Source organism: Diuraphis noxia, unplaced genomic scaffold, assembly GCF_037042655.1.
Source record: "Diuraphis noxia isolate RWA-SAM2 unplaced genomic scaffold, SU_Dnox_SAM2 contig0002, whole genome shotgun sequence".
Taxonomy (NCBI): Eukaryota; Metazoa; Arthropoda; class Insecta; order Hemiptera; family Aphididae; genus Diuraphis; species Diuraphis noxia.
Window position 1 is genome coordinate 17,817,899 of NW_028301712.1, and position 15,747 is coordinate 17,833,645.

Below are 15,747 nucleotides of genomic sequence, written 5' to 3' on the forward strand. Positions count from 1 at the left end.
ATATCCATTTATTCCTCGATTAATACAATAATGTTTTTATTATACAAATTACGAAGCATCTATATAACGACATTTAAACGTTTTATCTCAATTCGATTAAACCGCAATAAAATCATTTTACATTACGCGCATTAGTAACTTTCAAACACGCATAGGTACCTACAAAATACATATACGTTGGTAATGGTCGGTTCGATATTAATGATAAGATCAAAATTCATATCACGGAGTACGACCGTTATTCCAACATCCTATGCAAGTTTTCGGCACAGTTATTAATATTTTGAACGTTAAAACAAATAAATAAAATGACGATTTTCTTAGATTATATCAGATCACGTATATACAATATACAAACATATATAGTAAAATATATTATATTTCTATATGTATATATTATCATATACTGCAATAAAGGGTCTGCACTGTTGAAATGACTGGAGCCTGTGTGAATTTAATTATTCAATGGATATTAAATGTGTTTTATAATGCTATCTGTTTTGTTACACGCATAAAAGTTAGTACGAAAAAAAATATTTAAAAAAATATAAACTTTTGTAAGAGGAAGAAATTAATTAAAACCGGATGCAACAGGTGTGTTAAGCATGGTGGTTACTGGTTGCAATAATCTAATTGACTCATAAAACTAAACATTGTATAACGTTTGAAGAATAACAATTTATTTTATTCATTGTTCTCTGAACGATTTTTTTACACCCGTTTCTATAAAAATTCAATAATGTGCAAAAAAAAAAAAAATGTATACAAATTTAACATTTAGCAGAAAATAGTTAGGTATGTTTGTTGATATCAATTTTAAAAACAAAAAAAATAAATAATGAAGTATGAGCAATTAAAAATGAATAATATTATGTTAAGTGCTTAAACGCCTTAAACATAATATTTATAATGCATATTGAAATTACAAATAATATAGTAGGTACTTTGTTAGATACTTGCCTATTTATTTTTAATACCAGCTGGTGATCCATTTACGTTGTAATGTATTCCACTGTATTTCTTGAATAAAATTAATTCACGATAAAAAAAAATTATGTGTAAACAAATCATTGTCCTAGTTTCTCTGTCACCTTTATTAAACTTGATATTTTTTTTTACTCATTAAAAGTAATACGGGTAGAATAAAAAGCAAAAATTTTGAATTAGGTAGGCATATAATTTTGAAATAAAAATGCTCATACAGCGAGAAGTTTTATTATACTCGAACCTGCCCTTGAATCATCTGAATACTCATACAGTGTTTCATTGGAAGACAAACGTTACTGACTATTCTCAATTGTACCGGTCAAGGTTGCATTTGTGTTGTTAGATGTACAAAACAATATATTCATTCGATTCGGACACCAACCATGTGCATGCCGTATTGCCGTTAGATATACTTAAAGTACCTACATAAAACACTTCGGTATTTTATTATTATTATAAACAACAATACTCATTCGAAATGTTTAAAATAATAAATTATGCATGTTTAAAAATATTTTTTTTAATGTTTAAGCATTGTTCATACTCTTGTCTCTTACGTAAATCATTACAATGCTACAACAAAAAGAGTCCACTTATATAACTTATATAATATCGTAATATACGTAATTACACTTAATTATAAATTATTGAGGACAATACGTCCATATTGTAATTCTATTTGATTTAACTTTAATTTTTATTTATATATCACAGCCTGCGGCAATAACCAATCTCCGTCCATGGACATCGGAAGAAGTTCTAGGAGACATAACTGTAGCTCCTGATTGTTCATCAAGGATACCTAGAGATCCGAGTCCGGTTTCAGAAGATCAAATTGACCACAAACTACCATCGCCCGAAGAACAGCAGCAGGTCATCGCACATAAGTAAGTGATAATATTTTATACTTCAATGATACAAACTTGTACACATTTTCAGTCAATATTTATTTTTATTTTATTACACAAACTATTTTTTTTTTTAGGTTCCCGCCGCAAATAGTCGAAGTTGACGTATCCGGCAGGAGTTTTAACCGTATGAGCGCGCTTAGGAGATCTCTACAGAACGTTGAATATGAAACGTCTGTTAGACGACGAAAAAGCAAAAGGCCCAGAGGAAAGAGGAGGAATACGATTGCTGGAACTGATCAAAAAGAATTAGAAGCCGTTATTGGGTATACTATAACTGGGCTTAACCGAAATGTTGAACCTCTAAACAACATGTTTATTTTTATTTTTAGCTCATTATCCGATAGTAATAAAGACTCTGACGACATCGTGTCCAGCAGCACGACCGTAGTGGTGAGCGAGAAAAGGTCAAACCTTGATTTGTTGAAAGATTGGGGAAGAATGAGATTGAAACAATTTAAAAACATAGAACCAACATCGTCGGCAGCAGTGAAACTTAGAGACAAAGGAAGAGTTGGGTTGGCTAGAAGAAAATGGGATAAGGACGAACCAGTGCATTCTTCATCTGGAAATTGGTCAGCAAGTTCAGAGAGTGGACAGTCTACTTCGACTAGTCATATACCAAGGTATGATCATTGATCAATGGACTTATTACATAATTTCATTATCTGGTGAATTAAACATTTCTGGAGCCATATAAATTAAAAGCCATTCATATTTGTATATTTTATTTATATGTCAAAAATATCAAGTAAACTTTTTTAAAAACGAGCAGGTACTAAAAATTACACTGATATTGTTAATAATTAAGAATCCAATTTTTAAAATCCTCACAGGGTTAGGTTTCAATCTTAACTATAAACATTGTATACAGGTATGTAAATAATTAAATAAATAATATAAATACATATTTTTTTTAAATGATACACTAACGCTAAAAAAGTGCAATATAAAATGTATACGTTTTAAATAAAACTAAGAGTACAATATATCTTATTGGTATACAAACAATCAAACATAACCAGACACATTCAAATAAAACTATCATATTTTTAAATTTCAGTATATTTAATGTATACATAGACTGAAGATAAGATCCCCATTGTATTGTTCATATATTTCCAATATATATATAAAAAAAAATGATTTATGTGAAGAGAAAATATTTAGATACTTTTTCAAAATGTTAACAGCCATTATAATAGCTGTGTTATATTCTATAATGAAAAAATTATCAGGAATTTTTAAACTCATTGTTAATGTATTTATTTTTTACTTAATTTATATTAATACCTCCTATTAAGAATTGTAATGGGTATAATTATGTACGTTCACAGAGTACAGATCAAAGTCTATATTATCTAAACCGCAGCGACTTTCAACCTTTTAGGTCACTTTAACCAGTAACAAAAATTAGATTTAACATTATTTTGTGGCACTAAAAAATGTTTCTTATTTAGATATAACATGCACATATATATATTATTACGATTAATCAGTTGGTGACACAATACTATTAATTTATGCTTTCTAATACAGTCATAAGCCCTATAGGTTGATAATAAATAATCTAAACTGATATAGAAACAATAAAAAATCAGAAAATTATTATCTAAAAACTTAATCACAACCTATAGTGACAATATGAATAGTTCTATATATGTATACACGAATATGATAAAGATCTTTAATATTTGGAATCTTGACGAACAGTGGCCAAAGTAAATAATTAAAATAATAATAAGAAGAACAATTAACTAATATATATATATAATATATAATATATATGTATATGATTATTATTATAGGGCCGTTATAAAAGTATGATGAGTGGTAAGTATTTGAAATCGCAAAATAACACGTCATATACAAATGAAAATTAAAAACGATATTAATTATATGCCATATATTATTACCTATATTAATTCAATGAATATCACCTATATAATACGACCCGTAAACGTGCGTTTTCAGGTCTAGCGTTAGCAGTTGCAGTGGTAGCACGAAACCGACGTACCACGGGGGAAGTTCGGTGACCAGCGACGAAGGTGAAACTGGTTCTACGTATTCGTGTGATACTGAAGGTTACTACACTTCGTTCCACGTGGACAGCGGTCTGAAGACGCTTCGGGAGGAAGATCCACCACAACCGATGTCCGCTTTGCACTCAACGTCGGCACTCACGCCCAGTTTCCAGTCGTCGTCCGCTGAAAGCGAATACGATGTCTTCGGCCGGGGCAGCACATCAACCACTGCGAGCTCGGCCGGTACCGTGTGCACGTCGCTGATGGTGTCACCACCGAACGTCCCGGAAAGGGGTGGCAGCAAGCTGTCGGAACGGTCGGCGGACGTCGCTTACGGCGGCTCGCTGCCCGACCGGAACATCGCGCACGGCCCTAAGGACTCCTCGATGGCGTTGTACGACAAATCGAAAACGGCTCCGTCCCGACTGACCAAGGAGAATGTGACTAGGTACAAGGAGGAAGGACTGATGATCGATGTCAAGCCCAGGCCGTGCTTGGAACACGGAGGCGGCGATTCGCCGGACAGCGGGCACAACACGTGCAGTTCGCCGGTGGACTCGGTGACGAACCCGTCAGTTGACCTGGAGATGTCCGAGTGTTCCGACCTGGAGGGTGTCGATCGGGTGGAGAGGCTCCGGGTCAAAACCACCATCAACACCAGCCGCATACCGTCCATGTGCGTCATCACGCCACCGATGAGCGACGACGAGGTGAGTCTGAAGACGAGCACCGCCGCCATGAGGGTGATCGTGCCGGACACGGACGATTACGGCGAATACGTCACGCTGGCGCACTACGCGATACCCGAACCAGTAAAGGCCACGGTTGAGCCACCGGAACCAGCGACGAGCAAGGGATTCGTACACCTGGACGAACTGCCGGCCGTGGGCACGTCCGAGCGACCCAGGCCAGCGGGCGCCCGAGTGACGCTAAACTCCGAGGGCCGAGTCATATACACGTCGGACAGCTTGAAGCGCCGGAAGAAGACGCACACGACCAACACGTTCGAGCCTGGTCCGTGCGTGAACGCCAACGTCCGGTCACTGCCCGTCAAAGATAACTGCAACAGCGTTATGTCGCAGGTACGTACCGATACATTTCTGGCGTGTAGCATGTCGTCCGTGTACAACAGTATATTAAATGTTAATAACATGTCACACGGATGTCGTGGGCGGCTTATTATTTAGTATATAATTATTATTATTCGATGGTTAGACGGAAAGTTAGCGCCACGCGGTGAAATACGTAACGAAAACTTATAATTGGATTAATATGGTCCTGAGCTACCGTGTTAAAATACAACATATATTATACCACTATATTTTTATCAAGGGGGCGTTTCACGTGGCTAATTTTGACACGACATCAACGAAACGATTAGAGTTAAGTAGGTAAACTTAAATTTCGTTTCAAAGTCACATCTCATACCGGTAGGATCTCGCGGTGTCATTATACAGCTTATTAGCTTGTTGGTGTATTGTTTCGTGTGTACTAAGTCGTAAACACGAATCATTGTAAAATGCGTTGATGCTAATCGGCTGCTGATTATAGTTGTTTCTAGTTAAGATCTGGTTCTATTATGAAAATTCCAGTTAAAAAATTTAACATTTATACTATATAAACAAAAGATACCAATATTATTATTGAAGGCATCTCTCGGCCAATCAGTTTAGTACATTGTGTGATTGAATTTACTCGTACGCTGTTTTCCAAATACTCCAAAAAAGCCTACGAGATTTCTTCAAAAATGTGTTTTACTTTCATTTTCCAACCATAGCACTGTGTTAATTTTCATAGCCAATCTGTCATATCGACTCGATTGTCGACTCACTCGCCAACGGTGTCACTCGACGTTATCCCAGCTGAATTATACCCTGCAGTTATTTGGTCGATGTTCCGTCTATAAAATTAATATTGTGTATACAAACAATCTACGTGGCTGACGTCAGTTATAACTTACACCATAATAATAATATATCATCGAATCGTATCTATAATACCACTTGAATAACGTTTTGTATTGACTGCTTTGTCTGTGTTACTCCAGGTCATACCCCGTTCTCCGTTGAACGTCCGACCGGTGACCAAACAGCCGAACGGCGTCGGTGTGCTCAGTTCCGCCCTGCACATCGTTGCTGCCAAGCCGAAACTCCAAGCCGAGCGTAAAACATCGGCCGCCGCCCAGTTGAAACCGCTGGTGCCCATACCGTTACCGTGTTCGCCGGGCCAGAGGCGCTCCTGCAAGACGACGACCGTGGGCCTACCGCTGACTGTGGCCACGGCGCTCGGCCGACACCGGGCCGACGCGTCCCGGGCGGTCGTGTTGCCGGACGGAGGCCGGTGTCCGTCCAACACCGTCGGCAAGCCCGTGTCGCCGCTGATCTCGCCGACCCGGCGGAGTCTGTCGCCCAAGGAGGTGGTGCGGGGCGCGTACGTCCGGATGCAAGACCCCACCGAGTGCCTGGAAACGAGCCTGGACGAGATCAAGTCCGTGGTGAAGCGCAGCGACAGTTACAGGCAGGCCAACGCCACCAGTCCCCGGATGCTCGGCAAGTCCCCGAACATGCTGATGGCGCTGCAAAAGGCCCGCAGCGAGACCACTCAAGGTAATCATTTTATGGACAGGACGGATATTTGGTAGACACTCTGAATCTCACACATAAACACACACACACACACACTTAGGCGTGGCCACACTCGCTGTTTTATAATAATTATTTTCAACGACTATAGTGCACTGATATTATATTGCGCACCGTATTTTAGTGGATGTATATATAGTTTGTGTCATGTAATATTATTCCTTGTCGTCACTGATTATTTGTATTTAGTTTCGCGCACAGCACCTACCTTCCGTAGTATAATATTATATAACACAGCAATCAGTTATTATTCGGTGACCCATTGGAAAACTGTTTTATTTCGCTAACCAAAACAGAGAGGAGACGTTTATTATCCGTCGAACGAACCCGAATCGGTCGAATTCGTAATTTTTTTCCTCCCTTGGGATCGGTGTAATACAATATTAACCAGAATAATTCATGATTATATTACCGTGGATAACAAAACGAATGTTAAAATACTAATAATTATTGAAAAGACACAATTAAATTATGTTCCTAAATTTATTTTTTTTTATTTAAGCTAATTGACTGTTTTGGTGTGTATCGCATGAACTTTTGGGTTTTGTATATAAAAATTTGTATATATATTTATGTATGTTGCACATAGAAATTAAGTATATAAATAAGATATGTTTGTTAAACGTCCAAACGTTACACGATATTCATACAAATACGTTTGGTTTCTGAGAAAATGTACAAGTAAAAATATAATAGTGGACAATGGACATAAATACAAAACATTGCGTAATCTCATAAACGCCTAACTAAAATTAACAAACATATATTTTAAAGTTATTTTATTTTATTTTATGTACATTATTTATTTACCTCGTTAATAATATTATGTCAATAATTTTTGATTAATTCTTTTGTTTTGTTAAAAATGTAACATAACATTTTAAGCTCTAGTAGGAAATTCTTAATTTTTTCCTGAAAAATAGTTTAGAGGAATATTAGGTAGGTAAAATACCTAACACAGTATATTTTACGATTATTTCTTTTCTTAACCTAAATGAAACAAATAACAATTATAATTTAACATTACTCGACTGGATTGACCAAGATAACGGTGCTATTACTAAATGTACATTATGCATATATTATATTAATTGTTTTATATTAAAATTATTTATGGCATGCAAAATTAAATTATACACACACAGATTAAAATCTGAGATATATACTGTAGCAATCTCAATATACATTGAAAATACCTAGTATATTTTAATGCATTTTAACAAAATACTATTTATTTACTTTTTCTTAGAACTTTTTTTTCAATCTGCACACGAGTTAAAATAATTCGATGGTCCTATTCATATATCACATTATACTATTATAGTAGGTACTATACTAAATAATATGATTTCCAATACCTACAATATGATAAAGTTTTAAATTGTATAATGTTTATTATTCACATCTAACTAAGTACACCTAACATTAAAGTTTTTTTTATTAGATTTTCTTAGTAAAAGCGAAAAAGTTTGATTTCATGCTTTGCATAATTCAACTATCTGATTCAACACAAAATTTTAATCATAATTCCTTGAAATTTATTTTCATTTCAAGCGGCAGGTAATATTTTAGTATATTTTTTGTCTAAAATAAAATTACTTACCTATTAAATAAAAATTGAATAATGAAATGAAAGATGATATTGTCATATGCTCATTTATTGCTAATTACAAAAAAGTTATTCTCACGCCTTGTTAGTGAGAATTATAGACTTTTAGTTTTTTTTCTGACTTCCGTTTACTATTAAAAGCATTTATTATTTCTCTCTTTTTAAAAACAACCTATTCATTATATGATTAAAATAATGAATACCTCTTATTTTTTTTTTTTTTACAGTGATAAATTATTCTTTTTCCAAAAACAGTAGCAATATACGTTAATAATTTCTGCAACATAAAAATCATTTATCTACCCAAACCATTAGCCCTACAATTTTTTATTATCGTTACATAGGTTAACGAAAACCTTCTTTAAACATCAAAATACTGAAGGATTTTATTTTGTATTCATTAGCCGATTGTTCTCATTAATTATAATTAAACTCAATTCCTATAATATTCACGCCAAGAAAAGGTTTTTAGGTTATACCCCATTATCTGAAATCTCATACTTTTAATACTATATATTTTAATAGCATACAAAAATACATAACCCCAAATAACAACTTGCGTACGCTATTATATTAGGTACTTACTTATAGCCTATACGTAGTAAGAATTAATAAGTGCAGAACAAAAAAATAACCTACCAATAATACAAACTAAAAACACAGACACGCCTAATTATTTCAAATTCGTTTTACTATGGACAATTTAAAGTTAGGGTACAAATATACATTAATAAGGTATTTGTCGTTAATCGATATAACCTCAAATTTCATTACTAGTTTTCTACACATAATAATTTACAACATGAGTATTTTTTATACCACCAACAGTGAACTATCGAGTATAAAATATTGTTTTTGTATTTATGCAAGTAGGCAATAGATTAAGTTTTCGTAGTTAAATAATTTTGCGTTTATAGAAGTTATTACTTAATACTTTTTTTATATTATTTAATATGCTATGATATACCTCGAGTGCAATAATGATTGTGAGTAGACTGTATAGAATAATTATTGTAAATATATTATTTTGGATTTGCATGCACTTTTTATACTAATTAAACGGATTTTATTTATGTTATTTGAGTAACGGTTTTTATTTATTTATTTATTTATTGTTATACGTTGTTGAGATGACTTGATTTTATACTTTATAATATTGGGAGTGTCTCACGGCTACGGTATTTACTATTTTTATTAATCCATATTCTGCATATTCACACAGATCAATAATCACAGGTATATGTATATTGTTCACACGTTTATTTAAGCTTATATACTCATCACAAATCGCTTGGGTAAACTAGTCATTTTTTTGTTTTGTTGGCTACCAAAAGTTTCGACTTTCTCACTGGTAGCTTAATGGTATTTGAAGATTATTAACAAACTAGACTAACGAAATAAGGTAAGACAGTCACGTACCAATTACTGCCCAGTAGTATAATTATTGTGTATAGTACACACAAACTATTTAATATTATATATACCTAACATAGTGTCTAGAAAATTTGAAAATTATTTAATTTATATGGGAAACACAATATATAACATATCTACGGGTGAATATTGTATGACCAATATGATGAATGATAACAATTAAATTAATTTAACATGAAACATGAGACGAAAATGTTAAAATTTTTTTGGTATTCATGAATTTTGTACATACAATTATAATTACGATGTAATCTGCATGTAGATACAATTTTCTATTTTTTTTTCACATTTTAACCATGTCTACCAAAAGGGTAGTGTCTAATTGAACTAAAAATTAACTGAATACCTATTTTAATGTACGTAAAAGAACAGCTAATAAGAAAGATTCATACTGTCTTCAATCATTGTTTATCGTAATATTTTAATATTGTGAAGCTCACAACTAAATTTAAGAATTTGCAAATTTTCTAGATACCTAGGTACTCTAAAATCCTGGAATGTCGATGGCTTATAAATCCTAAAAAATCCCCTTCCTGGTATTTAAATGACTTTATTAATGTTAATTATACTTACTTGATAACGAAAAAACGACAAAGTGTAATGAAAATAATACCATTAGTTACAAAGGTTGTTTTTATATATTTTTTGTACCTACATATAATCTTGATAAGTTCGACTCGTTGGGTATTTTTTCTGTACAATACAAAGTTATACGTAAACTCCTACTTTCTAATTTAGCCTTCCTGCACCGTTCTATACGTGTGTTTGGCTAACCGGTATATATTGTTCCAACGTTTCCCGTTGAACACCCGCGTAGGTGTATATCATTATTTTTATAAATTATAAAATGCCCGCACCGAAAACCCAATGAATCACCCGCACCGAACATCATAATATTATATTAAAGGCAATATTAAATTATTAGATACATACTCGTGTACCAAGTATGGTAAACCATAAAAGAGAAGTTTTTTTTTCGAATCGCTCAGCGCGAACAATTGGATTTATAGTATGTTTAACGAGAATGATGAATCATAAATGCGTTGTTGAGAAATAAGCTAAGTAAGGAATAAACGATACGAAAACACTCGTTACAAGATATACAGTACTTCTTGTTTTTACATTACAAAACTAATTAAAAATAATTAAAGAGCAAAACCTTTCTATTTCTTACTTGCATTTAAAATGTTCAATACTTAGGCTTGGTATCCTACTTCGCTCCCCTTCCCCGCCCAATGTGGAAAATCTCAATCATAAATCATAATACTAATGTCTTAATTAGATAAAACAAAACATTTAGTGACCGCTTACCGTCCAATAAGCTAATTACCAACATTAGATACTAATCCACAAAAAAATTTTCCAATCAACAAAAAAAACCATACCAAATTTAAAAAAAAAAGAACGTTAGCTCATTCTTCCAGCTATAGTCTATAAGATTAGAAATCATAAAAAGCTACCTGTCGCTTAAACTAGTTATAATATTTACATTGATGCTCTTCCCAAAGGCCAAAGTCTTGCAATGTATCGGCTTATTCAGATGAAACATCTGCACCATAGTATACCACTATACAAAGACCCTAATAAATAGAGCAACCCATGACATGAGAAAAATTTCACCAAAACCATTCGAATTAGCTTAAAAATAGAAAGTAAATAGGTTCAAATAAATTTCACCCTTAGTAAATATGAAAGCCGTTATAGCTATCATTAAACAATGTTACCCTATCAATTCAAAATAGAACTTAATACTTGACAGTCCATAATATGGACAGTAGATTTACTTTGGCAACAACATACCAAAATCAAAAACAAAAAATCTAAAAAAAAGACGTCTACGACTCCGCGATCACTATACTCTCTTATTCAATGAATTTAAATAATACAATTTGATTCTTTAAAGTATACAATAATCATAAGCCCTCTTTGGTTGAAATATATGATACATTTAAAAGTATAAAATAAAAACGACAAAAGTTAAGGTAGATACTATTTGTAAAAATGTTTATAAAGTCCTCAATCCATATTATGTATTATGGAAGAAAATGATTTATCAAATGATTCTATATTATATTGTATGATATTACTTTATTAGTAGGTATAGCCCGTATAGGTAGTTAGCAAATTACACGAGTTGGCAGTTGAAATATAATAAGTACTCCAAAAATCTCTCCTATCCCTATCCCATTCACTAGATCCCTCAATCCGACCACTCGAGACATGAAAATCAGCCATCGATGTCCCAGCCGTCACACAACAGAAACCAAACACTTGGCTTCCCGACATCCTTCGCCCATACATAAGTTAGGTAAACGATACTTAAGTATTGTACCTTTCTGAACCTAAACCATAAACTTTCACAGCATGTGTAACATCCGATTTTCCGTGTGCACATTTTAGATACGAGCCGTGGTACACCACTCGCCTCGACGTCGATCAATAGCGACAACAGTGGCCGCGAACGCAGCGTCGGCCACGAACGGAACGTATCTGCGTCCACGCCGGTGAAGAACGACCGAAGCGCCGGCCGAATCGACATGAGCAGCAACAACATATCGCCGATACGAGACTGCCGCACAAGCCCGAATGGTCGTCAGCAAACGCACGACCCGAAGCTACAACGGACGCCGACACCTCAGTCTCCTCCCGGCGACAAACACCGGACACTCGCGGCGCAGCAACCGTACGTACGTCCGGCGTCCGGGCGATCGGCCATGGACCTGTACGCGGCCATTCACGAGTCGAAAAAGCGGTTGCTCGGCCAACAACCTGCGACGGTGGCCGTCACTGCCCCGGTACAAGCGACACAGCGTCAAACGCAACCACAGGCCGCCGCTGTGGTGCGGCGAGCACCGGAACGTCAGTCGGACCGATACCGGCCTCGCGGCGACGACCGGTCGGCCGCACGGTACGACTTCAAACGGCTTTTGTTGCAGACCAACATGGCGGGCGGCAGGCGCGCGCAACAATCGGCCGTGGTGCGACTCCAGCAACCGCCGCCGCCGCCGAGGGCCGTCCACGCTCCGTTATTGTCGACCGGGGCCGGCGGCCACTTCAGGCGAACGCCTTCTGGCTCGTCGTTCCGTAAATCGAACGTGCTCGCTTCGACCATACAGGAAGACTGCCGTGAAGACGAGGAATATCAAGGGACATCGGTCGTTCCCAGGTCCGCGGCGCTCGTCAGTCGCACGCTCAAAGGCCTGCAGGCCGCAGCCACGCCCACGTGTTCCGCTCTCGAAACATCCCTCTGACCGGACCTTGGTGGCGTAGTTATTTCACTGCACATCTGCAGCCTGAAACAGACGCTTATATTATTACGCGCCTGTTGCAGTTAAATTGCTGTCCTTTTGTGGTCTGTTGAAGTCATATTTATTTCATGTTATCCTTTTGTGCCCTCCAGCAGGAAATCGTCGGAATTTTACACGACTTTACGCGTGTGTATTATAGCTATATAGGCCGTCACGAAAATGTCGCGGACGGTATATTATCGTACACAATATAATATACCACATTATATAATATGTGACGTATTTTTATCGACCATTACTGGCTGGGACCAAATTTTTTTTTTCATTTTTCGTTTGCAAACGATTTCTGTACTTTTTATAATATCTATTTTGTCAATTCCTCAATACAAACTTTTATTAAATAAGACATAGGTAAAGGTAGAGTAATATTTAATTCACGTATGATGATCATATATATAAAGAACTATTTAAATTGTAATTTATTTAAACACTGTATATTATATTTTATAAGTACACACATGGATAGTTGATAATCTTGCGTTTTAAAAATTATTATTTAGTATCATGTTATTATAACCGTATGTGTCTAGTCTTTACAAATCAAGGAGTTCGAGAGTGACTCGAAATAACGGCGATTTGATTTAATTTAATTTTTATTATTAATGTTGTTAATATTATTTATTTATTTAATTTTTTTTATTTATAAAAAATGTTATAAACGCAGAGAGAACATTCACTGTACACACCCATTCATTATTTTACAGTGTAGCGAAATTATTTTAAGATTAACAAACGTCAGGCCTTATTGTCTACGTAAAATAGCCAAACTATTGATATAATCACGTCGACATTTAATTATGTTTTCATACATTAAAAAATATATTTTCTAGCTATAAATTATTATAATCTACTAAAATATTTAGTAACTCATCTATGGAACAAATTATAATTTTTAATATATTTTATGTACTTCAAAGTTCAAAGTATTTTTATAGTTGTTTTGATGTTATATATAGTGACCTCGTGTTAATGGATAATATTAATATTCGTGATCAAATTTACATGGTTGCTCACGGTGTTAATAATATCAATATGTTTGTGGTATATAATACATAATATATCTGCTTAATTCAATTAATACGGATACATTGCACTAATATTCAGTTTAATGTTGATTATATTTTAATTTATTCTGAGAATAATTCAAACGAAATTATATTAAAATGTTTTAATTACTTTCTGCAATACTGCTGATCTTTGAAATGTTCGAAATGTTACTATTTGTTATTTGTTTGCAAATATATGATAATTATAAAGAATTGATTTTGAATTTTGAATTATTACATTATGTCTATTATAGTATATACCTACCTACCTACAGAGATGTATTTCAAAATTTAACTCATTATGCGTTCATTTTTTGAAATCAGAAATATCATTGATAAATGAAAATTAATCCTCAAAAAATCAAAACAGTTTATAAAAATAAATAAATTTACTATCTATTTTCATAAGTAATCAAATTAACTGCCTACTAAAATATTGCAGAAAAAACTACTAAACTATAACTGTTTACCTCAAGAAATATTATTTAATATGACTAAGGTGGGGGTAATTTAAATATATTTTATTTAAAGTTGATAGATATCGACAAAGCTGGAAAAGTAAGTTTTTTTTTTTTGAATTATTTAAAGTTAATGTAATACTTTAATACAAAAATTAACTAAGTTAGAATATAAGTTAGTTTCTGAAATTTACAAATTCCTAACATATAGTTAGTTAAAAATTAGTTTGATTACAACAGTAACTTAAGTTGAGTTGGAATTTTTTTTTATAACTTCAAATAAAAATTTGAACCGGTTTGTTCAAAATATGTTAAGTATCACATAAATTAATTACTCAGAGTCTGTCTTGGTGTCTATAACTTTAACTATTGGTGACCTAACTGATAATTTGATCAAATATCTCAACTTTTAAGTATAAGTGGTAATTAACTAATAATCCCTATTACTTGAAAACGAATTGGAATATCAGTCATTACTCATTAAAACACAAAATGTACGAAATAAGTAATACACAAACAGCTAGTATGATACTAATACATTTGTATAATATAATATATATATTGATATTATTTTATATATAAGAAGTAATTTGATAAAAAAAAATATTTTTATCATAAAAATGAAAATACTCAATATTCATTAATAATAAATTATAATCATGACTACAGTCTATGGAGACTAATAGTAGGTATTAGCATTGATTAAGAACACTAAAAATTTTTTTTTTTTCAAAATCCAACAACTGACAAGATAATAACGAAATCCTATTCATAACACATAAAAATAGGATTTAGGTGACACAAATTTTATTGAATATGGATATTACAACTAAGTATACCAGTTATATCTTTAAGCTTTACAAAAAAATAACTCTTATTTTAATATGAGTACCTATGTAAAGTTATGAAGCATAGTGAAATGTATGATATTTATAGTGTGAACTGCATGGAGGATACCAAATAATAAAACCTCGTCCCTGATAGCCATCTTATAATATATAGTTCTTAGTCTAGGTCGTTTGGGCCATGGTAATATAGTATACATATTATATTATCATATACAAGAAAAATGATTTATTAAATGATTTTAAAATTTAACTATAGCATAGAAATATAATGATGAAATATCATATGAGCTTGCTGGACTTTGTATTAAGTATAAAATGATTGAAAATAATGTTTTTTTCATAGGGAAAAGTCATATGCAGTCAAATAATTGTAGAAGTAAAATGTTTAAATAGATTAAAAAAAAGACCACTCTTACAACTTTACAAGTATAAAACGATAAAATAATTGAAATGTCTGAAATTCTGGTTAAAATAGTATATTAT

General features: G+C 33.5%; 1 protein-coding gene across 1 annotated transcript in view; it reads left to right on the forward strand.

The window, feature by feature from the left end:
• The window catches only part of gukh (NHS actin remodeling regulator GUK-holder), a 46,147-nt gene extending 31,976 nt beyond the window's left edge, over positions 1–14,171 (forward strand). Inside the window, exons 3-8 of the mRNA XM_089221448.1 lie at positions 1,702–1,874; positions 1,973–2,161; positions 2,228–2,521; positions 3,870–5,001; positions 5,967–6,525; positions 12,005–14,171. Of these exons, the coding sequence (XP_089077574.1) occupies positions 1,702–1,874; positions 1,973–2,161; positions 2,228–2,521; positions 3,870–5,001; positions 5,967–6,525; positions 12,005–12,855 (3,198 nt within the window). The 3' untranslated portion in view covers positions 12,856–14,171. The remainder of the gene's footprint in view (positions 1–1,701; positions 1,875–1,972; positions 2,162–2,227; positions 2,522–3,869; positions 5,002–5,966; positions 6,526–12,004) is intronic.
• Positions 14,172–15,747: the final 1,576 nt, after the last annotated feature.